This window comes from Lutra lutra, chromosome 13, assembly GCF_902655055.1.
Source record: "Lutra lutra chromosome 13, mLutLut1.2, whole genome shotgun sequence".
NCBI lineage: Eukaryota > Metazoa > Chordata > Mammalia > Carnivora > Mustelidae > Lutra > Lutra lutra.
Window position 1 is genome coordinate 75,405,145 of NC_062290.1, and position 20,886 is coordinate 75,426,030.

At 50.7% G+C, this 20,886-nt stretch overlaps 1 protein-coding gene across 5 annotated transcripts; it reads right to left on the bottom strand.

The window, feature by feature from the left end:
• Positions 1–648: 648 nt before the first annotated feature.
• Positions 649–16,265, bottom strand: ALAD (aminolevulinate dehydratase). 5 transcript variants are annotated; one of them, XM_047699555.1, is made up of 13 exons: positions 16,155–16,236; positions 15,534–15,563; positions 9,922–10,107; positions 8,959–9,009; positions 8,395–8,491; positions 7,924–8,059; positions 7,739–7,822; positions 7,561–7,649; positions 7,228–7,283; positions 7,042–7,129; positions 6,872–6,958; positions 6,205–6,334; positions 649–5,603 (listed from the first exon to the last, which is right to left on the bottom strand). In XM_047699555.1, the coding sequence occupies exons 3-13, from the start codon at positions 10,032–10,034 to the stop codon at positions 5,542–5,544; spliced, it is 993 nt and encodes a 330-aa protein (XP_047555511.1). In that variant the 5' UTR covers positions 10,035–10,107; positions 15,534–15,563; positions 16,155–16,236; the 3' UTR covers positions 649–5,541. The 5 variants fall into 5 exon arrangements, with proteins under 5 accessions (XP_047555511.1, XP_047555509.1, XP_047555510.1 ...); XM_047699553.1 differs by having other exon boundaries at positions 15,498–15,563; positions 16,155–16,234; XM_047699554.1 differs by having other exon boundaries at positions 15,498–15,559; positions 16,155–16,213.
• Positions 16,266–20,886: the final 4,621 nt, after the last annotated feature.

Sequence of the window (20,886 nt, forward strand, 5' to 3'; positions counted from 1 at the left end):
TGGATGAATTCCTGCATGTGGAGTCCCTGGGTCATGAACTACACGTATGTTCAGCTTCAGTGGACAGGGCCAATTTTCTGAGGTGGTTGTGCCAGTAATGCCTGAGTTCCTGTTGCTACACATTCTCAACTGTTGGCATTGTTTCTTTTTAGAACTTCAGGCACTCTGATGGATGTATGGTGGTATCTCATTGTACCTTTTTTTTTTTAAGATTTTATTTATTTGACAGAGATCACAAGTAGGCAGAGAGGCAGGCAGAGACAGAGGTGGGGAAGCAGGCTCCCTGCTGAGCAGAGAGCCCGATGTGGGGCTCGATCCCAGGAACCTGAGATCATGACCTGCGCCGAAGGCAGAGCTTAACCCACTGAGCCACCCAGGTGCCCCGCTTTTTTTTTTTTTTAACGATTTATTTATTTAGAGGGGGAGAGAGTGAGCAGGAGGGGTAGAGGGAGAGGGAGAATCTCAAGCAGACACCCTTCTGAGCATGGAGCCCAATCCAGGGCTCAACCTCTTAACCGTGAGATCACAGCCTGAGCTGAAACCAAGTTGGACGTTGAACCCACTGTGCCATCCAGGCGCCCCTCATTGCGGTGTTAATTTGAATTTCTGTTGACTAATGGAGAGAATGCTTTTTCATATATGTATTGGTCATGTTTTCATTTATTTTTATTTACACAAATCGCATGAATACATCCTTGTTAGATATATGACTATAAAAATGCATCTGAAGCTAAGATAACACGTGAAAAGCTGAAGTCCCCTTAAAACTGATCCCTTCCCCGGGTTTGAGCACTGGGCATGGAGTTTGGAGACCTGAATTCCAGACTTGGTTTGTCATTGGCTTGTGTGAATTTGAACAAGTTCCCTTTCTGGGTCTGTCTCCCATCTTTACAATGAGTGTTGAGTGTTGAACTAGACATCTCTGAAGACCTCTTTGATGTTCTGACCATTGTTTCTGTAGAGGTTACAAAACTTCACGTGGTGGGGGAGCCGTTTGGCCTTATCTCCATCCTACCCCTTTCCCTTCGTAACTGAACCCCTGAGTTTAGCTGAGCCCATGGCTGCCCCCCTAGACTCTAGCTCCCAACACCCCTTATACAACTAGGTGTGGGCATGTGACTAAGGTCAGACAAGAGCATATGGACAGAAGTGTTATGTGCAACTTTCGGGTTGTGACCTTACAAAGAAGCATCATACCCTCCACTTGCCAATCTCCTCTTTCTGCTGACTGAAGAGAGGAGCTAATAGTGGGAACTGGACTTGCCATCTTTGACCACAAGATGGAAGCCAAGATGTGTTGATGAGGACAGAACAAGCCAGGAACCAGGACCCAGCACACCATGTAGCTGACACGGTCTGGACTGCTTGGAGAGAAACATTTCCATCTTAACTATCATTATTTTTGCTTGTTATGACTTACTGAATTTGAATCCTGACTAACACAGAGTAACTGGGGAATCACTTTAAATTGACCAGGTAGGGTTTTTGAGAAAACAATGAGGAAGCCACAATCTTAGCAATAAAAAGGAGACCGCCAGACAGATTTGGGGGAAAGGCATTCCAGGAAAAGGGGACCTGCAAAGCTTGGAGACTCCACCAGACTTCTGTGTAATGAGGTAATGAGGCAGACCTGGTCAATTATGGTGCCATATCTCACAGGCCAAGGATTAACAGTGACTGAAGAGGCTGGTCATGTGACCTGAGCAGGGCCAATCAGAGACCTCCAGGCATTTGTCATGATGACAGGAAATGATCTTTCTTTGGGATTCTAAGTCATAAAGATCATATGGCTGTCAAGTGGCAAAAGCCCACCTTAGAATAAAGCCAAGCTGAGACAAACATGTAAGAACTAGGAAGGGACCAGCCTCCACGACAGCCTATAGCCCTAGACCCCACCACACCTGACCTTGCTGAAGTCCAGTTATAAAGACAATCATTTCCTTTTTTTGCTACTGAATTGCATTTCTGCAACTTGCAAAATACGTGGAATGACAGAATATGGGGTATGGCAACTCACAGGCCCTAATTCATGGAACCGGCAGAGTCCATGTGGGGTATGGGACAGGTCAGGATCCCTCCTTTCCTAGTTGGGAAATTGGTAGTAAAGTGGTGGTTAAAATGCCTGTTTGTTGAGACCCTCAGCCGTATGCCCACCGAGGCTATAGTTTTAGGGGTCATAGTAAAAAAGTAAGGTCGGTGGAACGTAATGGCTATTTGTTGTGGCCTCCAGGAAGGTCCTATGAGACACAGACAAGCTACTGTCTAAGCAGGCACATCACAGGGAACTAGTCAAGTCTCACTGAGAGGCCCTGAATGCTCCCCAGTTGTCTGTGATGCTTGGAATTCTGAGAACATGCCTTGCCAATTGCGGAAGCTGTGTTCTCTCTGCACAAGCATAAAATTACCACTAGTGAGAAGAGGGCACGCAGCAGGAGACAGGGACTGAGGAGGAACTAGATCCCCCAGGACCGCCCACACCCTTCCAGCTTGCCTGCCTGGCCATTGTCTCTGTACACAAAACAGGGGGCTGGAACACTGACTGGCATTGCCAGTGACAAATCCGGACTCCAGAGGGCGCCACGTCACACAGACCATGATGCCTGAGGCATTTCAGCCCTTGGTATACCCCATTATAACAGCATCATATTAGGTCCCTAATTTGGCAACCATTTATTGGGAGATGGTATGGCACAGTGGTTAAGTGTAGAGGCCTTGAAGTTGAACTATGTGGGTTCAAATCTTAGCTCTGATGGCTCAGTGACAGGGTTCTGGACCCAATTCTGCATAAACTAGTTGAGGGGCCTTAGGTGAGTCATAAGCTCTCTAGATACAGCTCCCTCATTGCAGACCCAGGCTAAATTTAGGACTCCCACTGTACCCTCTTCCAAGCTTTCCCATCTTAGTGTATGTCCTACCAGCCACCAGGACTCAAGTCAAGTTCATCCTTCCCATCTAATCTACCTCCTCCCACCCTAAAGTCACCACTCGAGTCCAGGTTACACATTTTCCCATCTGCACTTCGCCAGTGTTGTCAAATGTTTTCATAAAACACAAAATCAAAGCGAGTTGTTCCACTGCTTAAAATCCTTCAAATGGCTTTTCTCTTGGAATAAAATCTGGAAAGGCTCCCCATCTTCCATAAACATGGCTTTTGAGCCCTGCCTGGTTTGGGCCTGGTCTCTCTCTTTCCAGTTCAGGCCATCTCTTCCTTCATCCTTCACTCTGCTGCAGCCACATCTGCTTTGTGTTCTTCCAGCTCATTCTAGAGAGTTCCCTCTGCCGGGAATGCTCTTAGCTTGGCTGCTCATCCCTCAGATCAAGGCTTAAATGACAGCCTCTCAGGGAAGCATTTTCTGATCCTTCAAACCCAGTCAGGTCCTGGTTACCTCCTTCATAGCACCTGTCATCCCGTCACTGGTGACACAATCTGCCTCCTGGTTCTCCTCAGGGAGACTCCTCCTCAGTCCACTTAACGTTTACTTCTGGGGGTCTGGTCACATGCAGCTCTCTGCCTCCCGTGGGGTTTATACCTAAAGAGCAAGGTCTGTCTCCTCTTTACACCTACAAGAACCACGCTGCACATTACCTTGGCAATGATGAGTCTGGGATGGCCCTGAAGAATCTTCCCTTCCACACTAACCAAAAATGAGCTCAGGGACCAGGGGACTGAAGGGCCAGGAGACAAGAAGCTAAGAAGCTAAAATGACCAAACATTCTGGTCTGGTCAGAGCCCTGAGGCCCATCAGTGGCTCATCTCCAATTAGTGTTGGGCCTCCCAGTGGGAGTTCCAGGTTCAGGCTCCTTGGAAGGTGAAGCTTTATGCCTCTTCAAGCCCTGATTTTGACTGGCTACCTCCCCAAATGCTGAGGACAGGGTGAGACCAAGTCCCCAGTTAGCTGCAGCTTTGAGGAAGACAACAGGGAGTCAGAGGGGACTGGTCTCACTAGAGGAGCTCTGCTGGGGGTTAAGAATTCTACATTTTAAAATGGATTGTACTGCTTAAGATCGGACTTGAGCTTGCTTTGGCCCTAGATTTGGGATTTGTCACTCTGCAGGTGGGCCCTTTAGGTAGGGCCTTAACTTTTACTACAGGAGACATGATGTGAGTCTTGGAAGAAAGCACTCATCCAGGGGCTCAAGCCAGAAACCCATGAGGCCATCCTTGTTTCTTCCTGTTCCCTGGACTTAACAGTTCAGGCAAAACTTGCTCATTCTGGCTCCAGAACATATCCTGAATACATCTACTTCCTCCTCTCCCCACTGCCACCCTAGTCCAGGCCACTGTTGATGCTCTGTGGGGTCTCCAAGAGCCTCCCAACCAGTCTCTTTCTTGCTTACCCTTCCCTTTTCGCACAGCAGCAGAGCATGAAAAAGTGGAACACACATAACTTCTAGTTAAGAATCCTGCAGATGGCTTTCTACCTAATGCCAAGACCAAGCTTCCTACAGGTAGGCCTGCAGAGCCTACCTTTCCAACCTCCAGTCCTATCAACGCCCCCTCTGCTTTCTCACCCTGCTCCCAGAAGCTCTGCCAAGCTCCTCCCACCACAGGACCTTTGCACAGTTTGTGTCATTCTTGTGGCTTCTTCTGCCTTTCCCTCTGCTTTCTGGAAGGATCCTTTCTCGTCCCTCAACCTCAGAGAAGGCTTCTGGACCATCCTCTCAAGAGACACCCTTGGTTGGTTATTCTGTCAAGCCCCTTTCTTTCCCTCAAAGCACGAATTACAATTTGTAATTGCTTTGTTTTATTGTCATCTGTCTCCCTGTTCTCCCTGCAGTGATTCCACACAGACAGGCTGAGATACATCCTGCTATATCCCAGTACCCAGCACTGTGTCGAGGCACTGAGCAGATGTTCTCAAAAATTCTCTTCAAGAGAAAAGCCTTTCTGGCTTCTAGTTCTCCAATAGTCAGGAACTCTCTACTTGCTTCTCAATTTTGATCCTCAGGCAATGTTTCTGCTCATTAACAAGTAACTCTTCTTTGGGTCTATGGCTGCAAACAGAACAGGAGAGCTCAGGCAGCCTGCCAACATGGGCCTGTGTGGGAATCACCTTCCAGTGGAATCGAGGCACATCTAAACTCTAAACCTGGAGATGTCATTCTAGGCCTCTGTCCCGGTGCCCAGCTCTGGTGCCAGAGGCCTCGGGGTTTCTGGAGCTTTTTATGATACAAGATGCCACTTGCTCTCCTCTACCCTAATGCTCCAAGCCCCTCTGTGAGGCCCCACCAAGTCTGAGCCCTTACCTCCTGGCGGCTTTCAAGCTGAGGCCACACCAAAAGGAGGAGCTGGGGTAGTGGAGGTGAGCCTCAGGGCTGAGCCAGGGGAGGGATGGGGAAGGCTGGGGGAGCCCGGGAGGCTCGTGTGGTGAGAGGGCGCAGGCTGGCAGAAAGCCCCCAGGGCTGCTGGGCGCTGGCTAGCACGTGAGTAGGAAGAGGGTGTGAGGGCAGTTCTAAAGCAGCATTTACTTTGGTCTTCACATCTCCAATGCCCCGGGACCTTTGAAAAGTTCTAGCTATTGGTCTTGTGCACGGCCGCCATCACTCCTCCTTCAGCCACTGCAACAGCTGAGGCGTGTAGTAGGTGATGATGATGTCGGCACCTGTGGGGGGACAGAAGCAGGAAGCGGGGAGGGGCCGGGCATCAGCTCTGGGCACACCTTCAGGGAGTCCAGGACCAAGGAGGGGGCAGGCGGCTACCATGAAGAGGCACAGTCCACGGGCGTCACAACGTTAAGGCTGAGCCCGCGTGCTGTGTGACCCTGGGCAGGTCATTCTCTCTTGCTGGGCCTCAGTTTGCCAATGTATAAAACACAGAGTGGGAGGAATGAGTAGGTCGTTAAGGGCCCTTCCCATGCTGCGTGCATGCCAGCACCACTGGCTCCTGTCTGTGGAGTGATGAGCATATGCCCGTGACACCTATCATCGCCCGCAGTCCTCCAGACAACACACCTCGGCTATTCGATCCCCGGTTTGCAGACAAGGACACTGAGTGCACGCAGCTGGCGTGGCTACGGTCTCAACACCAAAAAAGTCACCGAGGGCTCTGCTTTCTTCACTGCTGCACGTTTGCTCCTGTAGCTCCACGGCCCCTCCTGGTATTTCCAGGCACAAGACTCCAGGCTGTCTCATGACTTTATTTCCCCACAAAGTGCCCATCAGCCCTATGACACAGGTCAGAAAACCCCGGCTCAGACTGTTTACCTGCGCGGCGGAAGGCGGTCATGGCCTCCAGAACAGCAGCCTTGAGATCAAACGCCCCGGCCCGGGCTCCGTGCCACAGCATGGCGAACTCTCCGGAAACGTGGTACACGGCAAGAGGGAGCTCAGGGTGCTGCCGAAAAGCAGGGGTGGGCGGACAGGTGGGACCTCCGGAGTGTCCCTTCCACCTTGCCCAAACTGTGAGCCTCTGGGGCCCCGTGCTCAGTGTCACTACTGTTGGCAGCCAGGCCCAGTGTTTTTTTGTTTGTTTGTTTGTTTTAAAGATTTATTTATTTTAGAGAGGGGTGGGGGCGAGAGGGGAGGGAGAGAGAGAATCCCTAGCAGACTCCCCACTGAGTGCAGAGCCCAATGCTCAATCCACTATCTTGAGACCATGACCCGAGCCAAAACCAAGAGTCAGATGCTCAACCGACTGAGTCCCCCAGGCGCTCCAGGCCTCCCCACTCTTGAACTGGGAAAGCCCAGTGGCTCAAAACTCTGGCCAGCCCTGGGGCAGATGCCCATAGTGGTTCCTGGGCAGGGATGCGGTGGTAGGATTCCTGCTCAGGAGCCCAGGGAGTCTGTGGTCTCTGAGTCTGAGACCCCAGAGCCTGCGGACAAACTCACTCCTCTCCCTGGGCCCCGGCTTCTCTCTGCTCTGCCTGTTCACCTTGTCCTTCACCTCCCGCACGATGTCCAGGTAGGGCATTCCGGGCTTCACCATGAGCATGTCGGCTCCTTCCCGTACGTCCCGGGCCTAAGGGTTGAAATACTGTAGGGAGCACCCAGGAGGCAAGATGGGAATGGCCCAGCCAGTAGGCTCAAGCTCTGGTCACTCACCACTGCTCGGAGGGCCAGGCCTCGTGCTCCCGGTGGCAGCTGGTAGCAGCGGCGGTCTCCAAAAGCTGGGCTGGACTGAGCCGCGTCACTGGGAAGAGGAGGCATCAGTGAGGGGGTGGGGGGTGGTCCAGCTTTGGGCGAATGGGTGAGGGGTTTGAAAGCAGACCCCTGCCAATCCCCACTCACCGGAAAGGTCCGTAGAAACAGGATGCAAATTTGGCACTATAGCTCATCACTGATACCTATGGGGAGACAACGGGGGTCAAGGTTCAGACATCCCAGGGTGGAGGGATGGGGGGAGGAAGGTTGTACGCTGGGAAGCAGAAGGCCTGTGGTCTAGTCCCATTAAAGCTCTGGGCCTTGATTTTCCCATGTGAGGTACGGAGGTTGAGATGGATCTCAAAGACCCCGTCCAGGGCTGTTTTCACTTCCGTGACTCTAGGCAGGCGTAGGGGCAGGGATGGTCCAGACTCTCTCTGTGCCTTCCCCCCGACCCCTCGCCACATTCTCCGCCCCTACCCTGTTGCCAAGTCCATGAGCCATCAGGGCCTCCTTGATGGCTTCCACGCGTCCGTCCATCATGTCCGACGGGGCGACCACCTGACATCCTGAGGGGCAGAGGGTGGCCTTCAGAACCCCGGGAGCCTGCTATCCACTCTGAACCGGAGTTCCTCCTCTCTGCCCGTGGCTCACTCACCTGCCTTGGCATAGGCCAGTGCCACTTCTGCCAGCCGCTGGCGGCTCTCCTCTGCCTGGAATGCCCCATTCTTGCTCAGCAGCCCTGCAGGACAGACAGCTGGCTTTGGGGGAGCATCTCAGTCCCTGGCCCATCCCCCCCAGAGGAGGACTAGGCAGGGTGGGGGGTGCAGGGAGGGAGCTCACCACAGTGGCCATGAGAGGTGTAGGGGCACAAGCAGACATCGCAGGCCACCAGGAGGCTGGGGAAGGTCTTGCGCAACAGGCGGATGGCTTCGATAGCTGGGGAGTCCTCAGAGTCGGCTGCAGAACCCCGCTCATCCTAGTGGCAGGGGAAGGACAAAGAGGTACGTCTGCTATGTGAGGCCCTAGAAAAGCAGGAGCCAGACCTCATGGAGACCAGCTTCCTGCACGAGGACGCAGTAAGGACTGTCCCCATTTTGCACAGGGCACTTGACCTGTCCAGTCAGGGTGTCACACCCCTACTTAGCTTTTTGTCCCTACGCGGGTGCTGTCATCAGACAGGGGCCATGTCCCCTCACCCATGCCCCAGGGCTAGCACAAGGCTGTAATGAGGCCACTGTCCGTGCGTGAGCTCAGCTCACCCTCACCCGACCCTCCCTGTCTTCCCCTCGAACTCTGCTTCTGATTCTCCACCTTAGGGACCCTGCTGGGGACTCCAAAGACCAGGACGCAGCGCAGGCCCTCTTCCACCAGGGGCTTCAGCATCTCTTCCAGCCGGTTCACCCCATACCTGTGTGGAGGGAGAGCAGAGGGGCTGAAATGAAGCAGGTGGCAGGCAAGGCTCCCCGCACCTCATCACCCCCCACGCTGTTAAGAGCCAAGTTGCACACAGCACCAGGAGGGCTCAAGTCTCACAGTACAGAGAGGGGTGGGAATGCACCCACCAAACAGATGGGAAAACCGAGGCCCCCAGAAGCAGAGCTATGGAACTTAGCTGTGTAAGGTTCTTACTGAACTCCCATTTGCAGCTTGGCTCTCCTTTGCAAGGGACTCTGCTATGACATCTCTGGTGATGAATGGGTAGCTCATTCCTTTATGTGGCTGCCTCTTCTAACTGTGACCCTGAGAAAACTCTTTTCTCTATGGAGCTCAAGTGAGCTTCTCCAGATCTTCTACCTCTTGGGTCTGCTTCCTGGCACCTCCAGCGGGAACTCTCTCCCTCCATCCTCCCCTGGCCCTCCCCACCACATCTCCTACCTGGCCACTCCTGGGAGGCTGTCGATGGGCTGTACATCATCAGGAACGTCCCTGCAAGAGCGGGGGGGTAGGGGTGGGCTATGGACTGGAAGCTGTGGGAAGGGCCAGTGGTGAGGGAGTGACTGGGAGGGATGGCTGGGGAGATGGGAAGGTGGATGGAGGGAGGAGGTTGGGGTCCAGTGTCTGGTTCCCTGCCTGGCCAAGCCCAGGGCCTGAAATAATAGGAACAACAAGAGTGACAGTGACAACAGAGGCAACAGGACCGAAAGAACACTAATCATATGAAGGAGTCAAGTGGCTACAGACTTGGGGTTCTGAAGTCAGAAGGCCCTCTTTGCCTGAGATCCCAGCCACTTTCTGGCTGGGTGACCCTGGCCAAGTTGTACCATCTCTTTGAGCCTCGGGCCCTTCATCTGTCTTTGGATGGGTTCGTTCATTCATTCAACGAATGCTGAGTGCTTATGATGCACAGGTACTATTTACTCTCTGGAGACACAAAGTGAACAAAATAGACACAAACTCCTGCCCTCGTGGAGAGGACAGTCTAGGGGACACTATCCATACTTTCTTCCCATGACAACTGTCAGGACTGAAAGAGAGAATCCACGTATGCTGCTTAGCACAGTACTCGGTATACAGCAAGCGCTCAATGTCAGCCACTGCTATTATGAATAATCATGACTGCCGCCATGGGCACGTACATAGCTCTTTGCAATCTACAGAATGCCTTCTCAGCTTCTGTCTTCTCGCAAAAGCTCAGGATGGCAGGCCAGGGTTACAATCCTTATTTTTCAAACGGGAAGACTTGAGATCTCTTCAAGGTTTGTTTGGTTCTGAAGACTGTTGTCCTGAACTCACTCTCTCTCTCTCTCTCTCTCTCTGTCTCTCTCACTCTCTCTCTCTCTCACACACACACACACACCCCTGGCAGATCAGAGGCCTGGACCATTCCTGGGGACTCACGTGACAAAGATGGGGTAGATGAGATTGGAGGCACTGAGGGGTGTGGCGGCTGCCTGCCAGGTGCGAAGCAGCGGGTGGAAGTAGCCGCTGTGCAGAACTGATTGGGGCTGCATGGCGGACAGGGGCAACGCGGAGGCAGGCTGCTGGGCACTGTGGGCTCCTGGGGCGTCAGCTGCACGATCAGCTCTGGGGTGAAGGGGCAGAGAGCAACAAGAGGCATGTGAGACACGGCCCCTGTCCCCAGGAGATGGTCCCATACCCCACCTGTGCTCCTCCCAACTCCTCTCTCCATCGCTCTCTGGCCAGCGCTGGCCAATCCCTGCTGGTCTGTGACAAGGTTAAGTACAGGAAGGGACATAGGCCCTTCTGGAAACTTTCTTAGCTATCAGAATCAAATAATCTAAGATTTTAGCTTGTACTTTTTATGGTCTCTTTTTCTAAAATGTCATTTCTCTAGCAATTCAATACATTTTTATTTTTTATTTTTTAAAAAGATTTCATTTATTTATTTGACAGAGAGAGAGATCACAAGTAGACAGAGAAGCAGGCAGAGACAGAAGGGGAAGCAGGCTCCCCACTGAGCAGAGTCCAATGTGGGCTCGATCCCAGGACCCTGAGATCATAACCTGGGCTGAAGGCAGAGGCTTAACCCACTGAGCCACCCAGGCACCCCAATACATTTTTTTTTTAAAGATTTTATTTATTTGACAGAGAGAGGGCCAGTGAGAGCAGGAACACAAGCAGGAGGAGTGGGAGAGGGAGAAGCAGGCTTCCTGCTGAGCAGGGAGCCCAATGTGGGGCTAGATCCCAGGACCCTGGGATCAGGACCTGAGCCAAAGGCAGATGCTTAACTGACTGTGTCACCCAGGCGCCCCTAATACAATTTTAAAAAAATATTCTATTAAAAAAAATCGATCTGTGATGGGTTAGAAATTAGTATGAGAAGCTGACACTTAAACTTTGTTCATTCCATGAAAAATGTGTGTGTGCTTGGCAGGAATTTTAGATAAGGAGCAAGAGAAAAATCGCCGGTAATTCTACCTCTAGAGAAAAGCACTGTTAACACCTGGTACAGAGACTTCTTGTACCGAACAACACACACTGAGAGGATTAAATAGCACGGGCCTGACAGACAGATAGACCCCCTAGAGGGGGACCACAGGCAGGTTTTTTCCAGCCTGAGTGCCCCCTGCCGCTCCCCAAGCACCAGCCACACTTGGCCACTCTCTGGTTCACACCCCCCCCACTCCCTTTATCCAAAAGGTTCGTGCTCTCCTCTCCACCTCCTCACCCCTAACTCCTATCTGGTGCCCCCTTCCCTCTCTGCTGAAGCTTCTCTTGCCCAGATCATAATCTCTCTTACATAATAGCTCTCTGTGCTGCAGCGTTGGTGGTATAGTGGTGAGCATAGCTGCCTTCCATAACAGCTCTCTGTGGATACATTTCAGCTCATTCCAGGAGACAGAGCTTCTGCAGGGCATGGTCCACAGTGAGCTCATTCCTGGACTCCCCTGCCCCCCAACCCTGCCCGCGGGGTAAATATTTAACTACATGAAGTACAAGACAATGCACCCTAAGTGCCAAACAAGCGAATGTAAGACAGAAGGAAGCTGGGGCATGCACGTGTTTCTTGAGCACCTACTGCGTGCCAGGCCCTGCCAGGCACCCGTGCATGCGAGTTCGAGGCCCTACCCGCCCGGGCAGGTAGGGCTGCTGGAGGCTGTCTCAGACAGGAGCTGCCCCAAGTGAACCATGAGTCCCCAGGCAAGTTTGGAGGTTGGAAGAAGCTTGTTGGATGAAGGCCGGGTATGGGAGGGGTGGCTTCAACTTTGTTTCTCAGATGAGTGGGTTCCGCTTGGCAGAGGAAAAGGGGAGAGTGTTCCCTCAGGAAGGGAAGAAAGGGGGCCAAGGTGGGGAAGGAGGAATAGGCCGTGGGCTACTGTGAGGACTGAGGAGGCAAAGGTGATGTGTGTACCAGGGAGGGAGGGGACAAGAGGAGGCCAGACTTGAGGACAGGGAAGATGAGGAGGGGGTGGGGGAGTGGCCTGATCAGGGCCTGGCTTTAGGAAGATAATTTTTGCAGGGAAAGCAGAGCTGAGCCAAGGAGCACAGACACTCGAGCAGGAGTGGGGAGGGGAGGAAAGGGAAGGGCCATCGTAAGGCAGCCAAGAGGCAGTCTCTTGGGGCAGAGGCTCCGAGCTTGTGTGACCCAGAGGGCAATGGAGACAGAGACAAGGCAGGAAGAGGGTGGTTGGGAGCTGAGCTTCTGGAGGTGCCTGGGGAGTTACCCAGTAGCCAAGTAGGGGGGGAAAGGAGCCACCGGTGTCTCCTTGTATGAATGGGACCTCAAGGCAAGGACTTATTCGAGGTTACACTTAGTGAGTTAAGAGGCTAAAACAGGGGGCGCCTGGGTGGCTCAGTTGGTTGGGCAACTGCCTTCAGCTCAGGTCATGATTCTGGAGTCCCGGGATCGAGTCCCACATCGGGCTCCCTGCTCGGCAGGGAGTCTGCTTCTCCCACTGACCTCTCTCCTCTCATGCTCTCTCTCTCTCTCTCTCAAATAATTAAATAAAAAAACAAACAAACAAAAAAAACATCTTAAAAAAAAAAGAGGCTAAAACAGCAGGCCTGTGAGCCTGATGTGTTATCTCCCAGGCAGGGAGTGGGGAATGGGGGTCCCCTAGCACACTGATAAGGCCTTTCTCTCCAGTCTCTCGGGCCCCTTTAGCGCCCTCCCAAGCAGCTCAGGGGCCCATTTTTATCCATCCTCCTCCTTGGCAGGGTTGGTGTTATCAGGAGACACACAGGGACCCACCCTCCTACCACACCCCCCTCCCGGCGCCAGCCACATCATCTGACACAGAGGTAAGTCAGGCCTCCCCAAAGGTGTCTCAACCCCCAGATGAGCATTCAGTCATCTGGGAGACAGAAAGTCCTGAGTGCCCATTTTGTGCAAGGTTGGTGGTCGGGTCTGCTAGGGGTTAGCTCAGCTCAGAGAGGTTAAGTCCTTTGCCCAAGACCACACAGTTGGTGAGCAAACGAGCCCGAAATTGAATCTGTTCTAGACAATGAGTACAGGGTCTTATCTACCATACCCCATAATCCTGATGACCACTTGGTTCCACAAGCATCTCTCTACCTCTATTATCCGCCTTGTGGGTGGGAGATGGAGAATACACGAGAGAAAAATATACTGTGACGTTATGTGCTGGGCACTGGACTAGGTACTTTTAGATTTTATTAATCAATTAATTTTATTTATGTGACAGAGATCACAAGTAGGCAGAGAGGCAGGCAGAGAGAGAGGAAGGGAAGCAGGCTCCCTGATGAGCAGAGAGCCCGATGTGGGGCTCAATCCCAGGACCCTGGGATCATGACCTGAGCGGAAGGCAGAGGCTTAACCCACTGAGCCACCCAGATGCCCCAGGACTAGGTACTTTTATATGTATTATCTCATTTCACTGCAGAGACCGTTCCAACTTTCAGTGATAAGGAAATGGAGGCTCTGAGAGGTTAAGTGACTTGCTCCATGTCATTCTGGAGAGTCAAGTTGGATTTTGAACATGCCTCTGATTTACTTCCCGGAGAACAACCTTTATAGCAGGACCCTGGCTTCTGGAATTCAAAGCTGCATTCTAGTGGCCTCAGCTCCCCATCTGTTTTAGAAGGCTGGGCAAGCACAGGCCTCCTGCTTATCAGAAGCAGCAGAACAGGGCTGCCTAGGAGCTCCGCAGCCCCAATTTTACCATGGGGGTGGGAGGGGGGCAAGGGAGAAGGGTGAGAGTGAGAAGGAGGCTTGATTAGGGCAATTCTACTTGCATCTGTTTAATTTTAGGGTTTAGGGAGAGATCTGCTTTGAGAAACGGGTGTCAGTGCTGAGAAAAATTTTAAAACGTTGAAAATCACCAATCCTGTTCATCTCTTAGATTTTCAAGTGGAAAATGAGGTGCAGAGAGGCAACAGGACTTGTTTGACATTGAGCGGTCAGTCATGTGCAGAGCTGGTCTTGACCATGAGTCTTCTGCCTTCTAGTCCAGTGCCCTGTCACCTCAACCAAACATAGTCATTCTGTTACAACAGGAACTTAATAAATAAAATAAATAAAACGGCCTCCGAGCCAGAGATACCTGTTTGCAGAGCCAAATCCACGCCAAGGCTCTGCTCTGCAAACAGTCCCTCAAGACTGGGAGATTTCCACACACTTGGGTTCGGGGGGCATTTCTTCCAAGTTAAGGGAGCCTCCAAGCCACAATCCTGTGACACCTCACTGAAGACAGCAGCAAGTCACCATGGGACCCAGCACCTATGCTCACCCACATGAGAACAGGTTAGCTTAGCTGGAAGGCAGGACAGGGCAGTGCAGAAAGAACCTTATTTCGGGGTCACACAATCCCACGTCTTTTCTGTGCTGTGTGACTTTGGGCAAGGCTGCTGGCCTTTCAGAATCTTTATTTCATAATCTATAAAATGGGAATGATATTATCAACTTGCAAAGCTGCGGAAATCAGATGAGAGATAGGAGGTACGTGCCTGGCATCAGGTAGCAGCCCAGTGAACATGTAGCTACTTTTATCACAAGGAGCAGAAGGGAGCTGGAAATATCACCCCCTACCTCAAGTCCACACAGCTGTGCCTTCTGCTCCACTCCCAGGAGGGAGAACTTTCACTCAAACCTGCGCCGCCGCAGGGTCTTCCCAGATATCGCAGGTGGGGTCCCTGCCTTCCAGCAGCTTCTGTGGTGAGAACTAATCTGGATAGATGCAGAGGCAGAGGGGTGGACTAGATGCTATCTATGGGAGGGGCCTGTGTCTCCAGGGATCAAGCATGGCTTTGTGAGAGAGGCAGGTGTGCAGAGTGATTATGAAGGTATCTCCTTCCTTAGAAGGCAACTTCCCCAATCCGGGAGTAACTACGTTGGGCCCCAAGAGCTGCCACTGTGGGAAGAAGGGTTAGAAGGAGCTGCAAGGCCTGAATGACATCCCCCCCCGCCCGCCCACCACCACCACTAGCCCACCACCACCACTATCATGCTGCGCCCTGCTGAGGATTTCAGAGGCTGTGCTCTTGGTGCAGACGGCTGGGAGCTGCTGCCAGCTCTGGAAGGCCCAGCTGCTAGCTGGGGAGGAGGCAGTCAGGAGGGCCACCTATGGTAGAAGGTGACCAGGGCTGAGAAATCCAAAGCCCCAGAAGGGCCCAGGATAGCAGCTGTCAGGCAGTTCTGAAAGTTCTGAAAGGGGACCAACTAACTTCCTGAATCTCTACCCTGGGTCTGCCCCAATGCTAGATACAGGGGTTAAAGAGAAGCGTGAGACCCAGGCCTTCACCTAGGGCTTTGAAGAGAGAGCCCAACCTTTTCTGGGTTTAGCCATCTGGAGCTATAGGGAGAATCTGTCAGTTCCAGACTCCTAGAACATCCTGGCTAAGAGGATCCTTAAAGCTTGTTGAGTACATCATTGAAATTGATGGTGAAACTGGTCTCAGAGAAAGGCGGACACGAGCTCAAGATCAGGCAAGAGGTCAGCAGAAGATCTGGGGCTAGAATCAGGGTCTTCAGAAGCCCAGTTCTCGGTACCCACCTTGATACTTGAAGTAGATTTCAAAGCTGTGCTTACCAGCAGAGGTGGGCTTGTGGAGAACTCTGGCTGAAAGGGGGATAGGGGAGGAAGGAAATAGAATGTTGATTCTGGACTTGGCTGCAACTGGCAGCCTGATGGCTAAGCGTTTATATAGGTTTTGGACTCTGCACACGTGTGTTCAAATCCTGATTCTGTCACTTTCTAGCTGAGCGATCTCAGTTTCTGCACCTGGTAAATGGCGACTTGAACGGACCTCAAGGTCTGCTGTAGACTTAATGGGCCAATGGATGTGACCTATGTTTAAGTCTAGCACAAAGCGGCTGTTACTGCCTCCACGTCCCTCCCCCGTCCTTCGAGGCACTTTGGGCTCTGTACTGATGGAGAATGCCCTAGGCGTCTCCAAGGGATTGGACCCCAGAGAGGGGAGGCAGAGCCGAGAGCCGAGCCCCCAAACGTACAGCTACGTGGGGACCCCAATCCCGGCTGCATCAGGACAATCTAAGACTCCAAACGGGGGCTCCACAAGGACTCTGTCCCCGGCTGCACCGCCGGCGCTTCAGGCGCGCACGGCACGTTGGGACCTGGGGACAAGGGACTCTTGGTGCCACAGTCCCCTCCTCCAAGTCCGCCATCTCCCCGAGTCCGCTCCCCACTCACCTAGTTCCTCAAGGGCTCCCAGCTGCTGCTCCCGCCACCACCGTAGCGCGTTCTACTCTCCCGGGGCCCACGTGGGGGCGGGGCGGCTCACCCGGAAACAGCTCCCCCCCTTGCAGCACGCCCCGACCAACGTGCAAGCCACACCCCCTGCGGGCACTTTGCCTGCGGGCTGGTCAACTCTGGCCGCGGCTCCGCCCACGCCCCCTCGAGGCCTGGCCAATCGGGTGTGTGGAAGGGCGGGCGGGTCCGCGCCCAGCGGGTCTAGGGGCCAGAACTTGAGCCGCAGAAGGCCCACCCGAGCCCACGTTGGGGCGCAGGGGCGGTGCGGGAGGCGTCCCTGTGAGTCTGGCTCCGAGGCGATTACACTCTTTGGCGTCCTCCTCTTCCCAGCCTAGCGCATACTTGGCGGTGGTTAATTGTTGAAAGAATAATCGGGTGTCAAGGACATTAAAACAACACCTTAATGCCTAACACAATAGCTAAGTTCATTTTTGCAGACTGAATATTTTAAAGCTGTTGAGTTCAGCACCAGGCTGCCTTCCAGGTTTTCAGAGAAAATTAATTCCAGAGTAATTACTCAGGGCCAGCTCTGTGCCGTGGATTGAGAGATGTGATATGAAAGACTCCGGAAAAGCTCTTGAGTCTGATAGGGGCATCAAACCAACCTAGGATGGGTACAGCGCAACATTTGACTAAAGGTCTGTGCGGGGTTTGGGCAGAGTCTGTGCAGGGGCCGGAGGGAACTGGTGAAGCTTTTGGGGTTTGGTTGACCTAGTAGTATTGGGGGGTGAAGTAGGGGTGTAGATCAGTATCCTAGCCGAGGAATGCCTTTATAAAGATGCATCAGGGATTGGAGAAAAACTGACTCTGACTTGCTGGAGGCCAGTGGGCTGGTTATTACACTTCCTCTAAGATTTTATTTATCAAAATTGGTACTCCAAACCTGTTTTATACCTCTTTATATTTCAAGTTAAGGCGGCACAAAGGCTTAATGCATGCTAGGGAAATATGACCTGTGTAATTTCCAGCTATTAGAGTTCTGATCTGTGGTCAAATAAGGGAAATGGTGGAAATGAAGTCATATTTTTTGTGCATTTGAGTCAGGGACAGTACCATGCGTTTTACATTCACTTATTTAATTTTGATGACAACAGTGTTACTATCCTCATTTTACAGACTGGGAAGACAGTCTCCAGGGAGATTAAATAATTTGCCCCATGTCACACTGGACTTCCTCTGCAATGCCTGCTAGTAGGTTCCTTCAACTCATAGGGGTAGTTTGGATTCCCTGCTCATTTCTTTCATGACACCTATTCCATCTGAGTTTATTGGTAACTAAGCGTAATTAGGACCATCTACCTCAGAGAACCCAAAAAGAGTGAAAAATTTAAGAATGCTGCTGTTTGGTGTAATCTGTTTTTCACATGTTTCTCTTATTCTTGGCGGAAAGACCTGTTTCCATTCTCTACCCGACCCCAAGCTGTTGAAAACAATTTTACCTTCGTCTCTCAGTCTTATCCACAAAAAGTATTGTGAATGCAACAATATGAATAAATCTTAAACATTATGTTAGGCAAAAGGAGTCAGACACAAGAATACATATTGTATGATTTCGTTTATATGAAATGCAAACCAGGCAAAATTCACTTGTGTCGTTGGAAGTTAGGATAACGATTACCATTGGGGAAGACAGGAAGTGCCCAGATGGGAGGCCACAGGGGCTTATTAGGGTGCTGGTCATGCTGTTTATTGATCTGAGTGTGAGTTACATGGATGCCTGTGCAAATTCATCAAGCTCTACATTTATCTGCACCATTTGGTATTTATACTTTAATAAAAAGTGAAAAACCAAACAAAATAACCCACAAAATTTAAAAAAACTACTGAACTATTATGAATGCTTCCAGGTAGGTATAGGGCATTGTGCTAAATGCTCTGAAGTGTATAAAAATAGAGATGAGGGGTTGCCAGGGGCTAGAGGGAGGAAAGCATGGGGGAATAAGTGCTTGACAGGTACAGGGTTTTATTTTGGGGTGATGAAAATGTTTTGGAACTAGATAGAAGTAGTGGTTGTACAACATTGTGAATGTGCTAAATGCCCTGAATTGGTCATTTAAAAATGGTTAATTTTATGTTCTGTGAATATCATCTCAATTAAAAGATCAAATTGGGGGGTGCTTGGGTGGCTCATTCAGTTGGGCAGCTGACTCTTGGTTTCTGCTCAGGTCATGATCTTAGGGCTGGCATCGGGCTCCACACTCAACAGGGAGTCTGTTGGCGATTCTCTCTCTTCCTCTCCTTCTGCCCCTCCTCCTGCTTGTTTGCTTGCACTCTCAAAAAAAAAAAAAGATTTTATTTTTTTGAAATAGATTGAGACAGATTTTGACACAGGTTACACCAAACAGCAGCATTCTTAAATTTTTCACTCTTTTGGGACTTTTTGAAAAAAAAGTTTCATTTACTTATTAGAGAGAATGAGAGAGAGAGAGAGAGCAGGAGAAGGGGGAGGGTGGAAGGAGAAGCAGACTCCTTGTGACGCGGGACTAGATCCTGGAACTCCAGGATTATGACCTGAGCCAAAGGCAGTTGCCCAACCAACTGAGACACCCACAGGCCCTCAGATAAATTAAAATCTGAAAACAATAACAACAACCACCCTGATTTAAAAGAAAATATAAAATCGGCTCACTGAATGCAATGTAGTATTCTGGAATGGCTCCTGGAACCAAAAAGGGCGTTAGCAGAAAACCTGGTGAAATACAAAGTTTGGTATTTGGTGGTTTTTTTTCTCAGGTTTGACGAATGTACTGTGGTTACGTTAAGACATCAACATGAGGGAAAGCTAGGTGAATTGCACGGGAACTCTCTGCACTCTGCAACTTTTCTGAAAACTAAAATCGTTCCAAAGTAAAAAGTTCATTAAAGAAAAAAATGAGAAGCAAGGCCTAGTGCCACTAGAACAGGATCCTAGCTTTCATAAGTTAGTGGTAAGATCTTGAGCAAGTCACTTCTCCCTGATGAGCCTCAGTCTCTCATCAGCAAGAATAGGATTAGGCTCCAAAAGTAATTTCTTTTTAAGAAGGTTTTATTTATTCGTTTGAGCGAGTGAGAAGGAGTACATGTGCACAAGTTGGGGCAGGGGCAGAGGGAGGGGAAGAAGCAGGCAGACTCCCCACCAAGTGGGGAACCCCATACAGGGCTAGATCCCAGGACACTGAGATCATGACCTAAGCCAAAGTTGGGTGCTTAACCAACTGAGCCACCCAGGTGCCCCAGTAATTTTTTTTTTTTTGCTAAGTAATCTTTATACCCAACATGGGGCTCAAACTTACATCAAGATCAAGAGTTGCATGCTTTGCTGAACCAGCCAGATGCTCCTACAAACATAATTTTGCATGGGTAAAAATGGTAACCTTCCCTCTCCGAATCCAGATCAGAATCTCTAGGCCTGAAGGGCCGTGGCTTATAAAAGATGATATTTTTGCCTTAACCTAGTAGGCAACCTTCAAAACTTCAGATACCACTATAGGAAAGATAAAGGTGTGCTTGGAAAAGACTGGTTGATAACCTCAGATTCTTCCCAGTTTTTTTGTTTGTTAAGAAGTCACTACACCTGGGGTGCCTGGGTGGCTCAGTGGGTTAAAGCCTCTGCCTTTGGCTCAGGTCATGATCCCAGGGTCCTGGGATCGAGCCCTGCATCGGGCTCTCTCCTCAGCAGTGAGCCTGCTTTCCCCCCTCTCTCTGCCTGCCTCTCTGCCTACTTGTGATCTCTGCTGGTCAAATAAATAAAATCTTTAAAAAAAAAAAAAGTCGCTACACCCAAGGTGGGGCTCAAACTTACCACCTCAAGGTCAAGACTCACAGGTTCCACCAACTGAACCAGCTAGGCACCTCCTAAATTTTATAGTTTTAAGTTCTACTTCCCACTCTCAGGAAACATGGTTTTCTTAGGTAGACAAAGTTTGGGAAGACGTAAAGCCATATGGAGGGAGAGTTCTTTCGGGATTCATTGACAGGAAACTTAACAATGAAGTAGAAACAGACTGGAGTAGATGAGAAGGCGAGCCTCCTCAGACAGGTTTTGCATACCGGGTCTAAGTATGGATTTAATGGGAAGCAGTAAGGGACTAGAATATAGCAAAGTTCCAGGAAGATCTGAGTGGCAAATGGTACACAGGGGAAGCTGGGGCAAGCAGAGATGTAGCAGGAAATAGCTCAAAGGAAGCCACAGGAGTCGAGATGGGACTTGAGAGCTTAACTGAGTGATGCTTATGGGAATTAAGAATGGATGTTTCTGTTGTGGAGAAGGGAAAAGCCACCAGATCTAATGACTATTGGGGTTGCAACTATATGAAATGTTATTTATAAATTCATGATTTGAAAAAGTTTTGTAGATTAGAGGTAATACAGCATTGTAGTTGACATCATGAAGATAAAGGTAGTTCTCCTTGACAGGATTTCAGAGTTCATACTTGAAAGCATTTAAACAGTACAGACACATAGTAGGTACTCAATAAACGTTGAGTCATAGAGCAACTAGTAACGTACAGAGTGCCCAGCAGAGCCACTGGAAAGCTCTTGCTGTGTGTGAAGAGCGGCATCTGCTGGTCATCCAAGGCAACGCAGGATCCCAGATCCTGGTTCAGTCCACATTCTGAAAACTATATACAGGGATGATTAGTGCATCCTCCCCAAACGCCTACCATAAACAAGCAGGATGAAGCAAGAGTCA

Bases quoted from the DNA above. Each gene is read 5' to 3' on its own strand.
- ALAD (XM_047699551.1), bottom strand. From the start codon at position 11,364: ATGTATCCACAGAGAGCTGTTATGGAAGGCAGCTATGCTCACCACTAT. The intron at 10,108-11,284 runs GTAAGAGAGATT...CCTTCACCCCAG, and splicing joins GCAGCACAGAGAGCTATTAT to AGCTGATCGTGCAGCTGACG. The intron at 7,284-7,560 runs GTAGGGGCGGAG...GTCTCCCCATAG, and splicing joins CTCATGGACTTGGCAACAGG to GTATCAGTGATGAGCTATAG.